Raw genomic sequence first — 21635 nt, 5'->3', positions numbered from 1 at the left:
AACGATTCCTATGGTCTTTCATTCTTTGCAGAAATGTTCTCCCCGTTTGGCCAATATAAAGTTTTGGGCAACTACTGGAGAATCCATCACTGTAGTTTTATCTTCATTGTGTTCAATAAATTTGCATAAATCATTATTTGTTCTGTAAGCCATGTCCCAATCATTCATTTTTCTATGGATACCAAATAAATCTAGGTTCGGTTACAGTGTTCTGGTGTTTTTCAATTTTATTTTTCAGTGAGTTTTGAAAAATAGTTGGGATGGTTCATTCGAAACGGAGACTTCTATATGAGAAGGTCTATTAGAAAAATCAACACCCTCAGTATCTTTTTTAGAGAACATGAGATGAAAATTTGGAGACACGCATCAATTTTATTTTGACACGTTATTCGTGGTTCAACTTCCACTAGGAGCAGGAGCGATTTTTTTATTCTATTTCCAATGGTTCTCTAATTTACTATTTTTAGCTGCATTTTTCGAAAATTGACTTCGAGAGTTACAAAAGTAATTGAAACTTTTTTCCCATAAAGTAACCAAGCGGTTCTACAGCGCCATCTAGTGGCAAGTTACAGAAAAATTACTTATGAAAAATTCTTCTCGATGAAAAATTACTTATACATGTCAAGTTTCATCACGATCGGTTGAGCGATGTAGAAGTTTATCATTTACTAACCAACCAACAAACATCCATTTTTATGAATTAGAATTGGCTGTATAATCGAATTCCTAATTCATTAAAGTCACTGTCGCTTGCAAAATTCGGAAAAGACCTGAAAGATGATTCACTTTCAAAAGAATTTCTTCTACAAAATTGATGTCTAGTTGTGAATATTGATTCACTTATATATATCTATGCATATACTATATATATATATATATATATATATATATATATATATATATATATATATATATATATATACTATGTGTATTTGTACATACAGGGGTGCGCAAAAGTCCGGAATAAAATCAATATCTTTTTAACCAGTATTTTAGGAAAAAAACGCTGGAACACGTCAGTTTATTTCACGTTGTACGCATTTTTTGGCAATAAAATAAAAAAAAAATGTTCAACCCCTTAGCTGCAACCCTCCCCAACATTTTTTTTCAAATACAAACCTATGTCGTGTATAGGCTCATTGGAAAGCTCGTAAAAAATGGAATCTGACCATACCCTTTATTTTTTTTTTACTCATGCGGTTACCACGAAATGGGAAAAAACTCTTTTAAAACCAAAAAAGTTAAGAAATACCTACTCAGTGCTATCTACGGGTGAATTAACGTTGCAAAAAACAAATGAGTGGTGATGAAGTTATAATCTTCCTCTTTGAAGATGAACACTTGGTGATCGAAACACGTGTCGAGGTGTTGAAAATAACGATTTGGTGTTGGGAAAAAACTCCAGTAATATTCATTTGAATGACGAATTCTTTACGGAAGATGAGGGACTGCCAATGGGATCGCCACTTTCACCGGTTATAGCCAATATATATATATATATATATATATATATATATATATATATATATATATATATATATATAGTGGTTTGAAACTCTGACCATTGAAGAAGCCCACAAGAAGCCCTGAGTCTGGTTGAGATACGTAGATGACACCTTCATAATATGGAATCATGGGAACGCAGACCTAGACACCTTCCTGAAGTACATCAACAACGTAAGTCCTTCCATCACACTAAATTGGAAACATCTGTATACCGAAAACCCACTCACACGGGACAGTATCTGAAACAGGAATCCAACCACCATCAATCGACTAAGAAAAGAATCATCAAGACTCTAGTAGACCGTGCTTTCTGTAATAAAAAGGAAGGTCTCGAAAAGGATCTAGGCAACATCAAAAATGACCTTCAACGGAATGGTTACTACATCACTACAAAGTGATGGTGGTACAGACGTTGGCTAGAAGACAGCAAAAGCCTCACAAGGAAGAGAAGCCGCCACATCCAGTACTTGTACTTCCCTACAGCAGAGGATTGTCGGGAAGGATAAAAAGAATTTGGTCCAAGTATAACATCAGAACCTGCTTCAGATCTGGGAACACTATCCGTAGCAGCTTCACGAAAACCAGGCCACCAAACGCGGACTGCGATTCCAAGAATTGCATTTGCCGGATACCCTGCGAGTAAGGAGAATCATGCATTGGTGAAACTAAGAGGCATTGCCGAGCACAAGAAACACACACAGCGAGGAGAAACCATCAAATCAGGAATAGCAGAGAATGTTTGGACTCATCAACATAACATCAAGTGGTCTCAAGCAGAAATCATCCACAAGGAGGAACACTGATTTAGAAGAAAATTCAGAGAAGTCGCATTTAGCCAAACTAGCGTAGAGATAAGCAACATATAAAAACTAATAATCAAGCGGAACACGACCATTTCCCGCCAAACGGTCAGCTCCCGCTAGTTATCACCCGAAGACGATTGTGGATACTAACAATCGAAACGTTGTGAAGCAACTTGACTTGGAATCTTTCTATTTTTAATTTTCAGTTTTTTTGTTAATAATTTTTAATTTTCATCTCGCATTAATAGTTCAATTTTTTTATTTTTTGATAGTTGCTTTTATTTTATTTCATTGTAATTTCAGTTTTTGTTTTGCTCAATACAATTGTTATTTTTCAGCTAATCTTTTTAATTTTTTATAGATTCTTTCAGAGATTTCAAATCAAATTTATATCATAATAGACAATGGAAATCGGAACTGATGAGAAATGTAGGAGATATCATTCAAGAAATGTCTGCATTATTCATACCTACTACATTTTGCCAATAAAATTAATTGTCGATAAAGTCTTAGTTTTGTTATAAGGAAGTATGTCTTGCCACTATGAAATCTTTCCTTAGTTTCCCAACCTGTTTTGTTGAACAAATTGGATAAATGAATAAATAAGAGTGTTCTGGTATTCCCCCAGAGTCCAAAACGATCTCTATATTTCATCGAACGCGGTCCCCCGGTAGCTTAAACTTCTCGTGCGATATTTCTGAAAGCTACAGCGATCTTCAAGTATCACCACTTCTCGCCTCTCTCATTCCTGTCACGAAGATTAAAAAAGTTGTATACGACGTAAGATGCACTCAACGTCAAACCATCCAATCAAAAACTTTGGTAGTTCAACTGCAACCTAGAAGCAGAATCCCATCGACGCGGTCTCAACCGCTTAGATTGAGCGAGAAGTTAAGAGTCTTATGAGACCCTATCACGGGATGAAAGTATTTTGCCGGAACTAGTCTCATAGAGGTTTTATTTTGTATTTGGTTATCGTCGCTGTCACGAGGCGTGCTATTTTCTTGTCAGTATTAAAATGTAGAGAGGTACATACAGGGTGGTCATGGACTACCTACGTAGCTAATCTATCAAAAACTCTCAATCTTGTAACAAACACTATTTCAGAACGAAATTCAATCATTGTAAGTTCATTATTGTCTTGACAAGAGTACGAAACACTTCTGACTAATGAAAACGTGTGGCAGTACTGTAATATTTTTCAAAATCGAAATTGGAATAAACAAAGTATACTTTTAACATACATAGAAATCGATCTTTTGAGAAACAGAAAGGTGTTTAAGCAATATTTGTTTTTGATCATAAATTAATTAGTGAAAGCTGATTTACTTGCTTTGATAGCTGGTTGTTGCTTTGATATCTGACTAATATGTTCATAATATGATCACTTATGGAAAATTGTAGCTAAATTGATGTAGCTCTATGGAGTTGAACAGATGAATTTGGAACAAAAGCCAGTTCCTTTTTTTCGGCTACTTCAATAACTTTTTTTGGTGTTTTTCATGACAATGTTTCATTCTGAATACAGTGACGTATCACACAAGGTTATCCAATATTTCTCATTTCTTTATTTGACTCAACGGAAATTTTTCTACATTTTCATATAGAGTTCATATATTACTTTTTTACGTCTATGGTATATTTATTTCACTATCTCAAACGGAACATTTGCAGCGAAAGATTAAGAAATATAAATAAAATATAAAAATTTGTAATTTTTATTTTTTTTACAGCGTTGAGATAGTGGTTCTGTTCAATAAAATTAATTCTGGTAGTGTTTGAATTTAAATTTTTCAATAACTTTAGTACACACGAAAACCCAGGAATCAATTTTCTCCAAAAAGATAAATGACCTGTGGTAGAAGTCCACTATTTTTCTACATCGTAAAAAAAGAAAAATGTCTCCAAACCAGATATAATAATGCCAAGTCAGACAATTCCGCTTTCTGCTTAGATAAATTTTGTATCTGGAATTGCAAAGGCTGCTTCTCAAAAGCTTGGAACACTGTTCCGATCCAGAAAACTTTAAACGCCTCCGCAAATTTTGATATTTCTAGAGTTCAGATCAGACCTTTTTTGTAGTTTTGTTCACATGTATGGAGCTCCGCCTCCAAGCATACCCTGAAGCTGCTGGATTCCATCCAGAAAAAAGCCATTCGCCTGATTGGAGAAGCGAACATCATACAGAGCGGTAAATATCAGAAATACGCGACGGACTGTGGCTGCCCATTGCTTTGAGGTTCAACTCAGTACCTCTCGAACTTCACTGTTTAAGAACTCTTTCATTTGAAAAACGGCGTTTATCCGGAATAAACTTCCTGAGAACGTTTTTCCAAATGAATTTATTCTTCAGCGATTCAAATCCAGGTTTTCCTGTAGTGCTTGTGTTATGTCCTTAAGAAACACCCTGTGAAGGAAATGAAGCGAGTTCGCAAATCCGTTTGATTTACTTTTACCTTCCACTTCCCATGGATTAGATAAGGAAGAAAAATTTATATTGCCACGAGTCTAGTCTCTAAATTATAATTGCTTTGAGACGTTTTTTCGAAGACTGTAAAAGAATACTTTGGTATTCATGGCTGAAATCATATCAATGGACATCCAGGATAAAACTCTCACCACTGAAAATCAAAACTGCTTGATATATTCATTTGAAGTCATTAGCAATTTTCACAGTAATAATAATATTTTTAACAATTAAATTCCATGCCGAAAAAAAATCAACCTGGCATTTGGCAATGATATTTTTAATGATAGCACTATTCGACGTTGATTTGTGAAATTTCCTTTCGGAGATTTTAGCGTCGAAGATGAGCCCCGAAGTGATCGACCTACAGTAATTCTGAATGGAGATTTGAGAACCCTAGTGGAGATTAACCCATCAAAAATAGAAGAATTGGGCGCAGCGCCATTCATTTCTTGATGATTTATAACGTATTGGAAAATTACGACCCACGATTTGAACCATTGACAGAAATTATCACGTTTCGAGTTCTGTTCTTGTTTGCTTTTGGGCAACCAGAACGATCCTGTTTTGCAGACGGTCAGGAGAAGTTCAGGACTAGGACAGTGGTTGGACACCGATGAGCCAACCAGGCACTTCCCAAAGGCCAAAACTCACCAAAAAAAGATCATGGTTACTGTGTGGTGGTCAGCTGCTTGTGTGATTGACTATAACATACCGTTCCGCCCTTTCATCTTCCGAAAATTGAACGAATTGAGCATGGAAGGTCTGCCTCACCCACCATACTCCCCAGACCTTTCACCAACCGACTACCATCTTTTCAAGCACATGGATAACTTTCTCATTGAGAATTAGGATCAGAATAAACGGCTCCCGTCGACTTCATCGAATCCCAAGTACACAATTTTTATGCTGACGGATTCAATCGACTTTTCTTACGATCATAAGTGAACTGGCAAATGGCGTCTATTTCGATTGAATTGAATAAGTATTCACTGAGATATTACAATTTGGAGTAGACTCATGAAAACGGTCAGAACAATCTAATAAGTTTTGTCATTAACTACTGTTATATAAAAAACATTGTAGAATAGTTTAATATATCAGTAACTGATGAAGCTACCGAGTAGCGAAACGCGTTTCAAATAAAATTTTATGTGACAATTCTATACTTATTATCATTATCATTGATATACGTTGACGACACCTTCATAATATGGAACTAGACACCTTCCTGAAACACATCAACAACGTAAGACCTTCCGTCACCTTCACAATGGAAAAGGAAGTCCACAACGAATATATACCGAAAACACACTCACACGGGACAGTATCTGAACTAGGGATCCAACGACGATCAATCTACTAAGAGAGGAATAATCAAGACTCTAGTAGACCGTTCTTTCGGGCTCTGGGATACGAAGGGAGGTCTTGAGAAGGAACTAGGCGTCGTCAAAAATGACCTACAACGAAATGGTTACTCCAAAGTGATGGTAGAACAGACTTTGGCCAGAAGACAGCAAGATCCTCACAAGAAAGAGAAGCCGCCACAACCAGTATTTGTACTTCCCTACATCAGAGGATTGCCAGAAAGGATAAGAAGAATTCAGTCCAAATATAACATCAGAACCTGTTTCAGATCTGGGAACACTATCCGTAGCTGCCTCACAAAAACCAGGCCACCATTGTCGAGCATAAGAAACACACACAGCGAGGAGAAACCAGCAAATCAGGAATAGCAGAGCATATTTAGACTCATCAACATAACATTCAGTGTTCTCAAACTGTAATCATCCACAAGGAGGAACACTGTTGTCCAACAACGCATTCAGCCAAGCTAGCGTAGACATACGCAACATATGGAAACTCATAGTCAAGAGGAAAACAGTCAACTCCCGCTTAAACCGATGAAGCGGAGAGAGGGAAGAGGGGATAGTTGAAAGCACTCGAATGACCTATAAATAGTCAGCTCTAGGAGAAATAAGTCAAGTCATCACCCGAAGACGAATGTGAATACTTACAATCGAAACGTCGTGAAACGACTTGGCTTGAAAACTTAATAATTTTTTAATTTTAATTGCTTTTTAAACTTTTTAATTTTATTGATTCTTTCAGGGATTTCAAATCATTTTATATCATATATTAGACAATGGAAGCCTGAACTAATGAAATGCACCATGAAACATTGTCAACCACCTTTAAACAAACATTATTATTATAATTATTATAAACTTATTTCTTCTAAAAAATATCTCTTTTCGGATTTTAAGGATGTAGCAGTTGTAAAACCCCATGAACTCGCTTTGTGGAGTTGTGCATATTCCTATAATATTTTTCTCTAAAAAAAGCCCTTTCGGCAAATTCCTCTCTACTCCTAACCACCTGTCACCCAACACTATGTTTACAAATATGGAATAAATAAACACAATGCGAAGCCTGGCTCTTGAGCAATATTATGGCGTTCCAGACTACAAAAAACTATCCTCAAAACAGAAGCCCTCCACAACAGCGTATCATCTCTCGAATCAAAGCGCACCTCCGTCACCGTCCCCGGAGGCGGGGGGCGGTGGTACATCACAATCTAGTCTAGACGAGGCTGGGGGCGCTGCACTCTCAACCAGTACCGGGACAAGGACGAAGGTCGTGGAACTGGGAAAGTGAAACCCGCGACGCATAAAAACCGCCTCCTCGTTCCCTGTCCGCCTGCCGCTCCCGAAACAGTCGACCGGCAGGGATGCAGCACCCTCCGAGAGGTGGATTTTTGGCGGCGGGAACGGAATGAGCGGATCAATAGCGCCAGACCTGATATGAACATACGTAGGCACCCCTTTCGGAAGGGGGTGAGTTAATTGGGGTTGCTTGTGGTTCGTAGTGAAAGATGACAATCACTATATTAGTTATATGAATATTCGTTGTTCACTGATGGAAAGAGAGTCTTCACGTCAACAGGATTATTTTTGAAGTTTCCACGTGATGAATCAAAACTGCTCTAATAATAGGAACTCCAATGAAACGTACTAATATAGTTCATTGTGATTTCAACTATGATAGGTTTACATTATGATTCATAATGTCAGAGCACAGGATTCGGCTAGCTGCTTCGAATTATTTGTTGGCTGTCAAATTGGATACTAATATATCTTAGCATAGTCAATTCACTGAAATAGCAGGGATAGCTATTTGAGAAAGAAAAAAATCCGGGTGGTGGAAAGTTTCGTCTATTACTACGGCAGACATCATCAGAGGTCGGAGCTTATATATATATAGATAGATAGATATATAGATGATTTATTCAACTATGATACATACTGTTTGTAGCAGTTAATATAAATAAACAGTCTTATTTCCAAGACAAGGTTATGAACATCTACACATACTCATGAGTAAAAATAGTATAAAACAAACAAATCATTCCACAAAAAGGCTAACAATATCGTTAAACTGCAACAGGAATTGCATCTTCAATGCCGAATTGTTACAATTATATACAGTAGACAATTAAAATTATATACAACCATAATTATATCAAATATTATTCTACGAATGCTCTTCTACACTGTACATAAATTTGAAATGCCGTTATTTTTCAGCAGCTTGACTGCATTAACCTTTCTCGATTTCATATCATTTCTAGAAACATGTGGATTCGTTTTCCGATGTCATTCCAGGATAGCTTGCCAAATTTCTGCTACCGCAGTTGTCGGTTGATTGGTCCAACCACCAACACTGACAAACTTGGCAAGTTGACTCGGGTGTCACACCAATAGGTGGTTCCACTTATGTCTCGCTTGCGTTTACGTAGTTATTTTTATCAAGTATTTATCTTAGTTATTCCCATTTTGTCTTCAATTGAGGACCACTGACCCGGTACTGACGATGCCCAATATGCTGAAACAGGTGTCTCTTGAATTGAAGTCAATATAATAATAGTAACCTTTAAGATTGAAGAATAAAGATTTGAAGTCACAAAGATAAGTAGTTATAAAATTATCATTGAAAATATTGAGGGGATTTAAGAAAGTCATATTAACTGAAATTAGTGGTGATTACATGAACTTATATAATCAAACATTGCTCCTCAAAAAGTTTTTTTTTGTAGGTGTTTACGAAACCTGGCCACTGACATTGTTTTTAGATTTTCAGGGAGTAGGTTGTATGCTTTGATCAGATTGTAAAAGAAGGATTTTTCGAATTGTTTAGTGCGGTGATGAGGAATTTATGCCTCAAATTCAAATTGTGAACGTCTGTCCTGTATCTGATTTTTTCAGTGAGTGATATTTATTATAGGCCATGAAGTTTCCACCGATTACTCATAGACAACCATTTCGTAGTAACTAAGGTATGAGAGATTCTTTCGATCTTCCGGATGCCAAAAATAAGTCTTAGGCAGGAATTTTGCAGTTTTTGGATTCTAGATGTATCTCTTGCAGTCAGACAGGGCCCATAAACGAAATCGCAATAGCTGGCTTGAGATAGTACCAGAGAGTTGCATAAAAGAGTTTTGAGTGACCTACTCATAATATGTCTATGACCATATAAAATTTTAAGTTCCGCTAAGATTTCTGAAGTATAAAAGATAGGTACATGATCGGATAATTTTAACTGACTATCGATAAATAATCCAAGGTTTTTAGACTTATCTTTCACAGTTAGTTGATTACCTTCTAATTGAATGTTTATATCAGGTGGATCAATAGGTCCAAATAATATAACAGATGATTTCGATGGGTTTATAATCAAGTCATGTTTCTTAGAAGTATCTACAATTTGAAGCAGGTCTTCATTGATTTTCTGTTGAGACTCTGCTAATGTGTTTGAATCGAAAAAGTAGTAGATTTGAGTGTCATCTGCGTACATATGGATTCGTATTTTGAAGAATAGGAAAAATAACATGTGTAGATAGTAAAGATCAGAGGACCGAGAATCGAACCTTGTGCTACTCCACGTGATATAGATCCATCGTCAGATGAAACTCCCTGTAATACCACTCTCTGAGATCTCTGAGGGAGGGATCAGAATGGTTGTTATCTATTTATCTGAGACTTCGAGATATTTTCTTGATTTTATTCTCTTCAATCGTGATATCTCTTATTCAAGGGGTATTAACATACATTTTCATTATTGAATGTATTTCGATGTAGATAAAGTTTTCAATGAAAATTTCACATTGGAAAAATTTGTTTTCCTTCGTGACGGATAAACTCAGAAACCAACTACTTTCACCTATATAGAAAGCTTCATTATCAACCAGTAACATGTGCTGTACTTTATTGAAAAATGTCACAAAAATTTACCTTGAAGGTCTTTCATTTGGAGTGTGCGCCATTATTGTTGCTACTTTCAAATATTTTTAGGGGAATCATGGCCCCATATATCGAAAAATTTAATCAGAAAATCTACAATTGGTACCAGAAGGTGAAAAAAGAATGTCAAAATACTAAATCATAATAGAAAACAAATCGTTTTGTCTTTCTACTTTTTCATCTTTATACAGATGAAACTCCAAAGAAAGGAATAAAGAAATTCTTCAAAATGAATCCTTTATAAGGATGCTCAGATCACATCTTTTTTAACAGTTTATTTGAAACTCAATTGCTTTCTTTTTTTTTGGAGTTTGTCACAATTTTTTGTACTAATATGAAGAAGTAGAAACCCAAAAATACCAAACTTGAACTAAATTATTACTTCTCCAAGTCGAAAAACCAAGAGGTAAAAAAATAAGAGCATAAAAGGAAATCGGATGAGTCTGACAAACTGTAGTTTACCACTCATTTCACCAACTTGTTTTCGTGGGCTCCAATTTCTACAATTCTCCTTTTGTTCCAGATTGTGATAGAATGTTGTGGCATCCATCGCCACATCTCCAACCCCTTTAATGACCACCATACACTCGATCACCAGCCACCTAGGCAGCATGGACATCAAACACGAGATGATTTATCGAGACGATGACGTGTTGCTCGTAAAATCCGAGCCCCAGCTGTTCACCTCCAATAACGGCTCCATTACCGTGAGTAACCTACTCTCTACCTCCAACTTCACCACCAACACCAACAACATTCTGGTGGCCACCACGTCGAACATATCTTCCTCCAACGGACTTTTACTAGCGAACAACGGACTCGGGAATGCGGGACCATTCAGCGGGTTCAATAACAGTGTCGTGAGTGTCTCTCAGGCTACTAAGAGACAAATGACTGAGGATTTTATGAGTTCTCCAAGTCCGGGAGCCATTAGTGTAAGTGCGCCACCGTTAACGCCATCTCCCGGACCACCTTCGCAACCTTATACCGTTATAAGTAACGGATATTCTTCGCCTATGTCGTCCGGCAGCTACGATCCTTATAGTCCGAATGGAAAATTAGGTGAGTTTTTTTACAATTTTTTAAATTATTTTTGGTTGAAATTAATGTTGTTGAGTAGTTCTTTAGTAAGTAGCATATATAAATAATATATCTTAAAACCTCAAAACTGTTCAAGATTAAAAAAAAATAACTAGTGAATCATATGTAGCAAAAATTGAAAAATTTTCAGCTTTGGACAATTTTTGTCGATTTTGGAAAACTTTCGCCGGTATTTGGACCGTTTTTGTCGATTTTCTTTTTTTTCTGTTAAAAAGTACAATTTTTTGAACTTTTTTTTGAGTAAGTTGTTTCTGAGACTTTGAGATATAAACCTTCATCCTCCTGATGCTGCCGCAGTAGCAGACGAAACGTTTGATATTCCAACGTCCATTCGACCACGGTCTCAAAAGCCTGATTTTCTTTCGCGAAGAATTAAAACTCAAAGTCGTCTCCACAATTTATTGTCACCATCAGATGTCAGAGCGGTGAAACCATCAATCGGTACATATTTTGACCCTATATATGTTCATCATCAGCTAATATTTAAAATTATGATGAAGAAAATATTTTATTTTCTAACAGAGAAAAGAAAATTAACACATATTACTAATGAAACAAATAGTTACAGTGACATATTAATAATAATGAAAAACTATTTTTTATAGCAGAAAAAAGGATAAATTCACAACATCATATTCATATCATAGGTATATCATAAAATCAAATATTTTCTTCTCCATAATTGTAAATATTGGCTGATGATAAACCTATAAAGGTTCGAAACATGTACTACTTAATGGTTTTACCGCTCTAACATCTGCTGGGGACATTAAATTGTAGAGACGACTTTGAGTTTTATTTCTTCGCAAATCTACTGTACTCCACTTTGAGATATAATGGTCTTCTACCAAAGGCTGATTGTGTTTTTTTTAATTGTGACTTCGGCTGTGAAAGTCTATGTTCTTATAATATATTCAATATGGCAGGTTTGGTGTTGATTTCATTCTGTATACTTTAGTTTCCTCAGACATTATGGAAAATTCGGATGTAATAATAATAGTAATAATGTTCTATTTTCCATTTTACAATTAAAAATTGTATTGGATTCGTCAATACGAAATAAAATAAATACAAAATAGAATGAAATGAAATAAAATTGAACACACACAGAGGCTAAAAAAATTACATCAGAAAAACAAAGAAAGGAATGAGAAGATGACATGTCAAGTTTGTAAATATTCCTTCAAAGAATAGAAACACTTCGTCGCTAGGAAGTCTTTCAGTTTGTTTTGGAAGTTTGTGATTTCTGAATTGTGTAGGAGTTTAATTTGGATTGTAGTGTTCGACAGTAATTATTCCATGTGAACACTCATCCACTTCAAGGCCTAAAAACCTGACTTTTTGAACAATTTCTACATCAACGTAACTTTCTGTTGATATTATCACATCGAAACAGCTTATCTGACGGTTATGGAATCTAATGGATTTCGTTTTCCGTTTTTTTCCATGTTCAAGTGAAGGAGGTTTGCACTGAACCAATCCTTTACATAGGAGAAAGTCTCATTGCATTTATCTGACAGAAGTTTGTCACATTTATCTGAAATGATCAGTGACGTATCATCTGCGTACATAGTGAAAGAAGACTGAACTGGTAGGTCATCCAAATCATTCAGGTGTAATATAAAAAAATAGGTCCTGAAACCGAGCCTTGAGGGACACCAACTGTGACTGCTCGTTTTGTAGACACAACATTGTCGATAGAAACGTACTGGCTTCTTGAATCGAGGAAGCTGTGCAACCAATGCCTCTTATTCCATATCTCTGAAGTTTATCTAGTAAAATACTATGACCAACACAGTCAAATGCCCTGCTGAGATCACCAAAGATCCCAACAGGGCACTCACCCGTATCTATTGAGTTCACCAGTTTATCATAATACGAGTCAACTGCTGTTATCGTTGATTTTTTATTCAGGAATCCATGCTGATTATTGGAGAAAAGTTTCAACCTATTGCAGTGTGCTAATAATCTGTTGAGGAAGGCATACTCAAATATTTTTGGAAAATTGGAGGGGGTTGTGATTGGTCGATAGTTTTTCACAAGCTGCGGATCGCCATTTTTATGAATTGACACCACTTTTACAGTTTTAAGAAGATCTGGAAATATTCCGGTTGAGAGAGATAAATTGACAATGTGTGTGAGAGGAGAGATAAGAGATGGCAGAGATTTTTTTCAAAACAAACATAGGGACCTCGTCATACCCGCACGAAGACTTATATTTAAGTTTTAGCTGTAATATGTTTAGTAATTCTAATTCAGAATACGGATCGAGAAAAAACGAGATCATTATTGTTTTAGAAAAATGTAGGTATTCACTGAAGTCCAAGTTGTTAATTGGTATTTTACGAATAGTGCCATGAGGTATAGATTGAAAATATGTAAAATATGTATGAAAATATGTATTTAACGTGTTGATTCAAACTTTAGAGACAATAGATTCCAATCTGTAAGGTGTCCCAATATTCGAGCCAACCTGAGTTTTTATGATGCATTTTTCCTCGCACTTTTCTTAACCTTTCCACATTATCGAATGCTTTGGAGATATAGAATATACATCATACAACTGATTGATTTGTTTCTTTCCTCTTGTTCAAATTCCACTCGGTTTTCATTTTTTAAGTTTCGTAAAGAACAATAAATTCTCTCGTTGTTGACCGCTGTGGTACCTGCCAGAGATAAGAAATGAATCATATCAATCAACGACTGGTGTCCTGGTATTCCCCCTTGAAAATATCACATTGAGTACGGTAGTGCTAATGAAATAAAACGTACTTATATATGGGAGAGGTCGTACCAAGCATTCAAGCAAATAAATACCATTCGTTTCAGCAATGATTTACTGCCTTTTGTTGACTGCCGAGTATGAGTATCGTACCCACTTGAATAACAGAAACTGAATGTTATCATTGTGCAGACATTTTATGAATTGCTGGCTATTGAACGATGATGACTTGCTTAGGAGAACAATGACCAACTGAATAAGAGTGGGCTGCATTCCAAATTTACGATTGTGATAATTACTGCAGCTCTGGTATCAAGAATGCATTTCTTATCGTCAACAGTTTGGTCACATAAAGAATGACCACAACCTCATACGAGGTACATTTGCCATCTTCAATTCATTCTGGAACTCACCCGTTCCACGGAACTGTCTGTCGAAAAGATCAACAACTCAATATGGTTGATAATTGAGGATATAATATTTTTCGGGCCCTTTTGCTACCCTGACCGCATACACCCCCTCCTGAATGGGGTATATGATGAAAAACTTCTCCACCAAAATCACTGTTGTCGCGACATCACTTCGCTGAGAAGAAAGGCATTTGGGATCGTGAGTGGTCATCTATAGTGTACACGGAGTTTCTTCGGAATCTTACTAATTTCTCGCTTGAAGGGGCTGCTTTATGGAAGGACAGCTTCAAATCTTTACGGATGTCAATATTACATACGAACCAAGAAGCATTCACCAATATCCTTAGATTCCTTGGAATGAAAAGACTTGTAGGGACTTTAGAAAATAAATATTTCGAAATTGAATTCGAAATATTCACCTCTTCCAACTTTCCTGCGTAATAGAATGTGGTAAAAGCCTATACCGAAAACAATTACTTTCCCGGCTAACCACGATAGATATTTGACAGACATATCTTGACAGAAGGATTTCTTACAGATGCGTCTTGTTCATCCAGCAGCTGAAATGAATTACCTCCAGATTGATTTCGGAATATTACTTTTCGTCTCTGTAGGACAGATCAAAACAAGACAGCAACATAGGACTTGACTGACTTTGTCTTCAGGGTTGCCAACCCGAATTTTGGAGATACAGTAGACCATAGTAGAAAATTTCATCGAATTGGTGAAAATAAAGGGTTTCTAGATTTGCGTGCTTATTATGCGAGATGAAAAGGATAAAATCATAGAATAACGAATTATATTGACTCTAAAACCAAACCATTTTCGCCCTTTGATACTGGTTCACAACATCCTTCATAATTAGTACAAAAAAGAGCTGATATATTCATGTCCCAAATATTCTATAACTTTTACTTTTTGTAACTCTCACTTCATGGGGATGAGTTGAACCCAAAACCCAAAACCAAAGCAATTGTGATCCAACATCAAGCAGCTATGTTACGCTGAATCACGAATATATTATGGACTCATGTGTCATATGACAAGATAAAGTAATTTTATAACCATTATTTTCAGTTACTCCTTCACTTCTGCCAATATTTCACTAGAATTGATCAAAAAAAATTCCAGACTGTGTTCTCACAGAATTCCTCTGAATACAAGGCTACAGCTCTATGATTTATCAAAACTACCATAGACTGAAATGGAACGTGGCAAGCCACAGAACACTAGTTGAGCCATTGATTACGTAATACTCGTATGTGTCACTTTGTTTTCAGATGAATGACTTGTTAGCGAAAGTGAAATGAAAAGAACTGTCAGTGAATTTTTTCACCAAAAAAAGAGGGAATAATTCCAAAAATTGAGTAGATCTATGTAGAATCACACTGACATAATTGTTCATCGTTGCACCACTGCATATAACAAACATTTGTAATTTTTAAATTTCTAAATGTATAACATCTCTCTTCGAAGCAGTCGTCTTGACTTATTCAGGTTACTTTTAGAGAGTTAGTACACCGGGTGATTCTTTCCCGCTAGGAACTTCCTTCACTACATGGAATAAGATCCATTCCACAGTGCTCTCCTGGTTGGATCTGCCCCGCAATGACAAAATATTATATGTATCTCTTCTCAAAAGAGTCAGTTATTTTGATTTTTATTGGGAAGCTGTTTGTTCTCGAACACTTGAAATAGTCATGATGACAGTTCATCGTGTTTTAGAGAAGAAGTTATTTCTTTGATTTATAGAACGATTGTTAATTAAAGAATAGAGTTGGACTCAATCCGGGACAGCAAGAAGATTTATGGACTTCTGGCAGAATCTTCCAGGATTGGCTCACTCCAAGGCAATTATTCACCCTTCAAAGTTTGATACCAAACAGTTGATACAATAGAGATGAACTACGATGTCTAAAAGGCCTTCTTACAGGTCACTGTCACTTGAATTATCATATGCAGAGACTCAGACTGTCGGAAGACAGTGTGTGTCGCATCTGTTTGGAAAATGATGAAACAGCAGAGCGTATACTTTATGCCTGCCCCGCTGGGGACCGAATCAGGTTTTTACAGTTCGGCAGAGCCGTACCATTACCATCTGACCTGAAAGACCACTCACCATACAAACTAATCAGCTTCGTTGAGAAGCTGGGTTTATTTGGTCGAGCATGAAATGGTGTTAGCCTCAATAAACCCTTGCGGATTGCGGTGAAGTGTCCAATAGACCCACTCACTTTGCACCTAACCTAACCTGAATCCAGGTCAGTCTCCGATCTCGTAGAAAGGTTCCATTCCATCGAATTAGGCCATAAAGGAAGATGGAAATCCACTTTCGTGCAGAAGATTTCTATGCTACACTCGATCTTCGCAATGTACGCATTGTTATTAAGCTGGTGCATGTTATTTTTGACCAACCTCAGAACCTTTAGCATGGTGGGGTTCATTATGAAACCCAATTGCTACTCAGGATGAACTTTTCGATTTCTAAGGTCATTATTCAGTCTTGCAGGACGACTCTTTCACTCAACTCAACAACAAACCAAAACGGCGAATCTATCATTAGTTCCAGAGGAACTTCAGCTCCTACCCTTGTTAAGGAATCAGGATCTTCACAACATTCTGCTTCCAATTTCATGTTTCCTTTCTCTTCTTGAACCACCAAAGCTGATTATCTCCATAATGAAGAGATTCTCACTTCTCTCATTCTCATTTTCATAGTAACAGACTAAATTGGAACGATATTTTAAGGGGAAAGAAGAATCATTTTCTGTAGTACTACTTGAAGACCCTACAAAATATCATTTATTGAAAAGTTTGCTTATATTTATCTCTTTTGGGATTTGTTTTCTTAGATGCTTTGGAAATCACCTGCGTTTTGTCCTGTTTTTGTTGCATTGTATTGTTTTAATATGTAGCAACAAAGTATAAACGTATCCTGTGACAACAAAACTGCTGTAAATGTGTTCCCAAAACTTTAAAGAAAATATTTTCTGTCCCCATCACTTTCTACTCCATTCCCTCACTTTTATTGATTTTCAAAAATAATTTTTTGTAAGACCCACTCTGACCTCTTTGGATATAGGCAACCTAATTGTGTCACTGCTTTGTTGTAGAATAAGCTTGTCCAATTCCTCAAGCCCTTCTAAGCATTAAAATTCCAGACCAATCACCTAAAAGGCTACTTAATTTCAATACCAACTTCCTAAAGACACCATTAATCTTAATTTCCTAAGTAGTCCATTTCTCCTACTTGGATAACGCGAAAGATCTTAACGCAAACTTTCTCATGGCGTACGGCCAACTGAATATCTCAAGACGGGATGTCACATTACGTGAACGACGTGATTCAGTTTGGAGAAAATTTCGGCAACTACAGTTGGAGCTACGAAAGAATACACATGCGGCATTAATAAAATAAAATTCGGAAACGAAAACGAAACAGCTCGGATATTTTCATTGGTGGATAAAAAAATGCAAAAGCATTTTGAGTGTTCATTCAAGAGGGATATATTTCCCAATATACAGGGTGTTAGTTAAGTATGTACCATAAATTCAACAGACGATTCTTTAGGTAACTTCAAGACGAAATGTTCATATAAACATGGGTCCGCAAATCCTTCGTTCTCAAGATACAGGGTGTTAAAATTAAAATTAAAAAAAAGTTATTCGTAAATATCTTAAATATCCTTTACCTAATTTTGTTGTAATTTGGCAATGGTATTTATAGCATTAAGGATTGATTATCCGCACTCTTCTGAGTGCGAATAATCAAGGGTTGCCTTGGAAAACGATTGCAGCATTTAATAAACTAACAGTGAAATGACAGACTTGCATTTCTGTTATGGAATGGCTCACGGAAATTTGAATGCTGCAAGACGCATTTACCATGAAAGATTTCCTCAGCGTGTAGTGCCTGATAGAAGAACTTTTGTACGTCTCCATGCACGACTTTCTGGCAGCTTCAAAAGATCAACGGTTCTCATTGGGAGGCCTGCAACGGTACGAACAGTTCAAATTGAAGAAGCTGTTTGAATGAGATTGAAGTAAATCCTCATACCAGTACTCGGAAAATAGCTGAAGAACTGAATATTACCCATGTCACAGTGTGGCAGATTTTAAGAGCCCAGCAGCTATATCCCTATCACATGCAACGTGTGCAAGCTCTATTGTCCAGTGATTTGCCTGTAAGACTAGCTTTTTCTAATCGGTTACGCGGTGAAATAAGAAGAAATCCAAGTTTCCTAAGTCAAATATTGTTTACAGACGAAGCTTATTTTTCTCGCAATTCAATTATTAACTTCCACAACAATCACATTTGGGCCGAAAACAATCCACACGCCTTGATAGAAAATAATTTTCAAGGACAGTTTTCTTTTAATATTTGGGTTGGAATTGTCGGTGACCATCTCATTGGGCCTCACTTCCTTCCATCTAGACTTAATGGAGAAGAATACCGAAGGTTTTTAGAATTTGTTTTGCCTGGACTTTTAGAAGAAATTCCAGTCATGGAAAGATTCTGTACGTGGTACATGCACGATGGTGCTCCACCACACTTCAGTGTAGTGGCACGGCAATTTTTGGATGGAAATTACCATAATCGCTTGATTGGGAGAGCAGGCCCACACCCATCGCCACCTCGCTTGCCTGAAATGAATCCCTTAGATTAACTTCTCTGGGGACACCTTAAAGCGTTGGTATACAAAACTGCTATTCAAAGTGAAGAGGATTTACGGAATGAAATCATTAATTCATGTGGCATAATGAAAAATACGCCAGGTATTTTCAGAAGAGTGCGAAATTCAATGATGCGGCGGCTAGACGGTTGTATTGAAGCCGAAGGAGACCATTTCCAACACTTAATTTAGTGCTATTCGTTAGTCTAAATGTTAATGTTATTTAATATTGGTTGTTATTGTTACATAATTAGTAATGAAAAATTGTAAAAATAATAATTTCCAAAAGAAACATGAAATTCCCCATATTATTCTTTGTGAGGTCCAGAGATATGCAATTATGTCGACTTTCTTTTCTTTAAAACTAAGGAAGATACAAACAGAATTCTAGAGACGAAAAAATTGTATTTCTAATTGCTTAATCCAAAGAAATAATAAAAATTGCACAAAAGTCAGTGGCGTGAATTTTTAAGCCAAAAATATTAATTCAAATCCCACTCGAGACGCCACTGGACTTGATAAATCGAATCACGTTCTGGCTAAATTAGCTCCTTAATGTTATAAATACCATTGCCAAATCACAACAAAATCAGATGAAGGATATTTAAGATATTTACGAATAACTTTTTTTTTTATTTCAACACCCTGTATCTTGAGAACGAAGGATTTGCGGACCCATGTTTATATGAACATTTCGTCATAAAATTACCTAAAGAATCGTCTGTTGAATTCATGGTACATACTTAATTAACACCCTGTATTTCTATCATAACCTCAACTGTCATGCCTATGTCCACTGCGCATTCATGTGTTTATTTTAACTCCCTGTATCTTGAGAACGAAGGATTTGCGGACCCTTCTTTATATGAACATTTCGTCATAAAATTACCTAAAGAATCGTCTGTTAAATTTATGGTACACACTTAATTAACACCCTGTATTTCTATCATAACCTCAACTGTCATGCCTATCTCCACTGCTCATTCATGTGTTGGTGACAGAGTATTTCTGAAACAAAAAAGGACTTCATTAGTGTAGTACACATGCGTGACAAAGATCGCAGCATAGACGTATCATAATTGAAAATTTTAACCTCAAATTAGAAATACATCTATCTAGTGACACGTATTTTGGAGTGTTTACATTGGAGTTGGAGTATCACTACATAATTAAAATAAACAAAGATATTTATTTTTCTTTATTTTCCCGTCGCGTCTGTCTGTCAATGAAATTACAAAAATGAAAGTATTCTTCACCAGTAGCGGGAGGTTGAATATCTTAATGAGGATCTAGAAGTGATTTCAAATTGGGGTTCTATTCAATGCCACAGAACCCCAGACATCGGTTTACTCCAAAAATATAAATGTTTCCGAACCGGATATAATAATGTCAGGTTAGGCAATTCCGCTTTCTGCTTCGATAAGTTTGTTGGTCAAATCATGTCGCTGGAATTGTGAAGGCTGCTTCTCAAAATCTTGGAACACTGTTCCGAACGAGAAAACTGTATACACCTCAACAACTGATGCTTCATAAAGCTCAGATCAGACCTTCTTTGGAGTATGGAGCTTCGCCCCCCAAACATACCCTGAAGTTGCTGGATTCCATCCAGAAAACAGCCAACCGCCTGATTGGAGACCCGAACATCACATGCAGCCTTGATAACCTGGAACATCGAAGAAAGGTTGGAGACTTATCTCTCTTCTATAGATACTTTCACGGGAAGTGTTCAAGTGACTTAGCACATTCAACCAAGAGCGGTACATATCAGAAATACGCGACGGACTGTGACTGCTCATGGTTTTGGGGTTCAACTCAGTACACCTCGAAGTTAACTGTTCAAGAACTCTTTCATTTGGAGAACTGCGTTTATGTGGAATAAACTTCTTGGGAACATTTTTTCAAATGGATTTAATATCCAACGATTCAAATCCAATGTGATTCACTACTTTCGCACGGGCACCGCTCTAAGAGGGCCTTGAGGATTTTTTTGTAGTGCTCGTGTTTTGTCCTTGAATAAAAAATTATCATTTCGAGGTTTTTATTACATTATTATACATTGATGACGTATGTGTAATCTTTCGTTGCCCCAAGTGTACTGTCATAGATGAATGTTTTACTGAATCTGTCCCACTTAGCGCATCTAAATTTATCGATTCTCAAAGGTTATTCGACAGAACTGTCGGTGGTTCGTGTATGAGAACGCCAACAATTCAGATTCCAGAAAGTTTTACGAGTTTATAAATTCAAGCTCGAGAACATTCTCTTTCGAAACCAATAAATTCCTAGAGATGTTCAATTGAAACGGAAAAGTTTGTATTTGGGTGTGAAATATTTATATAGACAGAAGAGTGTTCAAATCCGTGAAATTTTCAAAGTGAATTTTTGCGTGCATAGAGATAATTCAAATAATGGGTTTATTTACATTTACTTGAAAATTCCTCTGAGATATTTCAGATTGGTCATGAGAAGCTGAGGAATCTGACACTCACGAAATACATTCTTAGCTTTTTCAGAGTCAGTATAAACTCTGAAGTGTTGTTCTTTTTATAACAGGTGGTAAATAAATAAAGAAATAATCGATCTAGTCATGTCATTACCTGGGAAATTGTCTACAGGTCCAGATGGAATTCCGCTATTCCTAATCAAAAAATGT

At 36.4% G+C, this 21635-nt stretch overlaps 1 protein-coding gene across 4 annotated transcripts in view; it reads left to right on the top strand.

Annotated features, from left to right (window-relative positions):
- EcR (Ecdysone receptor) overlaps positions 1 to 21635 on the top strand; it is a 494390-nt gene that overhangs the window by 266188 nt on the left and 206567 nt on the right. For all 4 annotated transcript variants that reach the window (XM_074175644.1, XM_074175641.1, XM_074175642.1 and 1 more), the window contains one exon: positions 10600 to 11138. In XM_074175644.1, coding sequence (XP_074031745.1) covers positions 10649 to 11138 — 490 coding nt within the window. In that variant the 5' untranslated portion in view covers positions 10600 to 10648. The remainder of the gene's footprint in view (positions 1 to 10599; positions 11139 to 21635) is intronic.

This window comes from Leptinotarsa decemlineata, unplaced genomic scaffold (assembly GCF_025532065.1).
Source record: "Leptinotarsa decemlineata unplaced genomic scaffold, Ldec_3_MD MMD2_tig00001064_RagTag_RagTag, whole genome shotgun sequence".
In the NCBI taxonomy this organism is placed as follows: domain Eukaryota; kingdom Metazoa; phylum Arthropoda; class Insecta; order Coleoptera; family Chrysomelidae; genus Leptinotarsa; species Leptinotarsa decemlineata.
The sequence above is the reverse complement of the archived record's forward strand: the minus strand, read 5'-3'. Positions and strand labels throughout refer to the sequence as shown.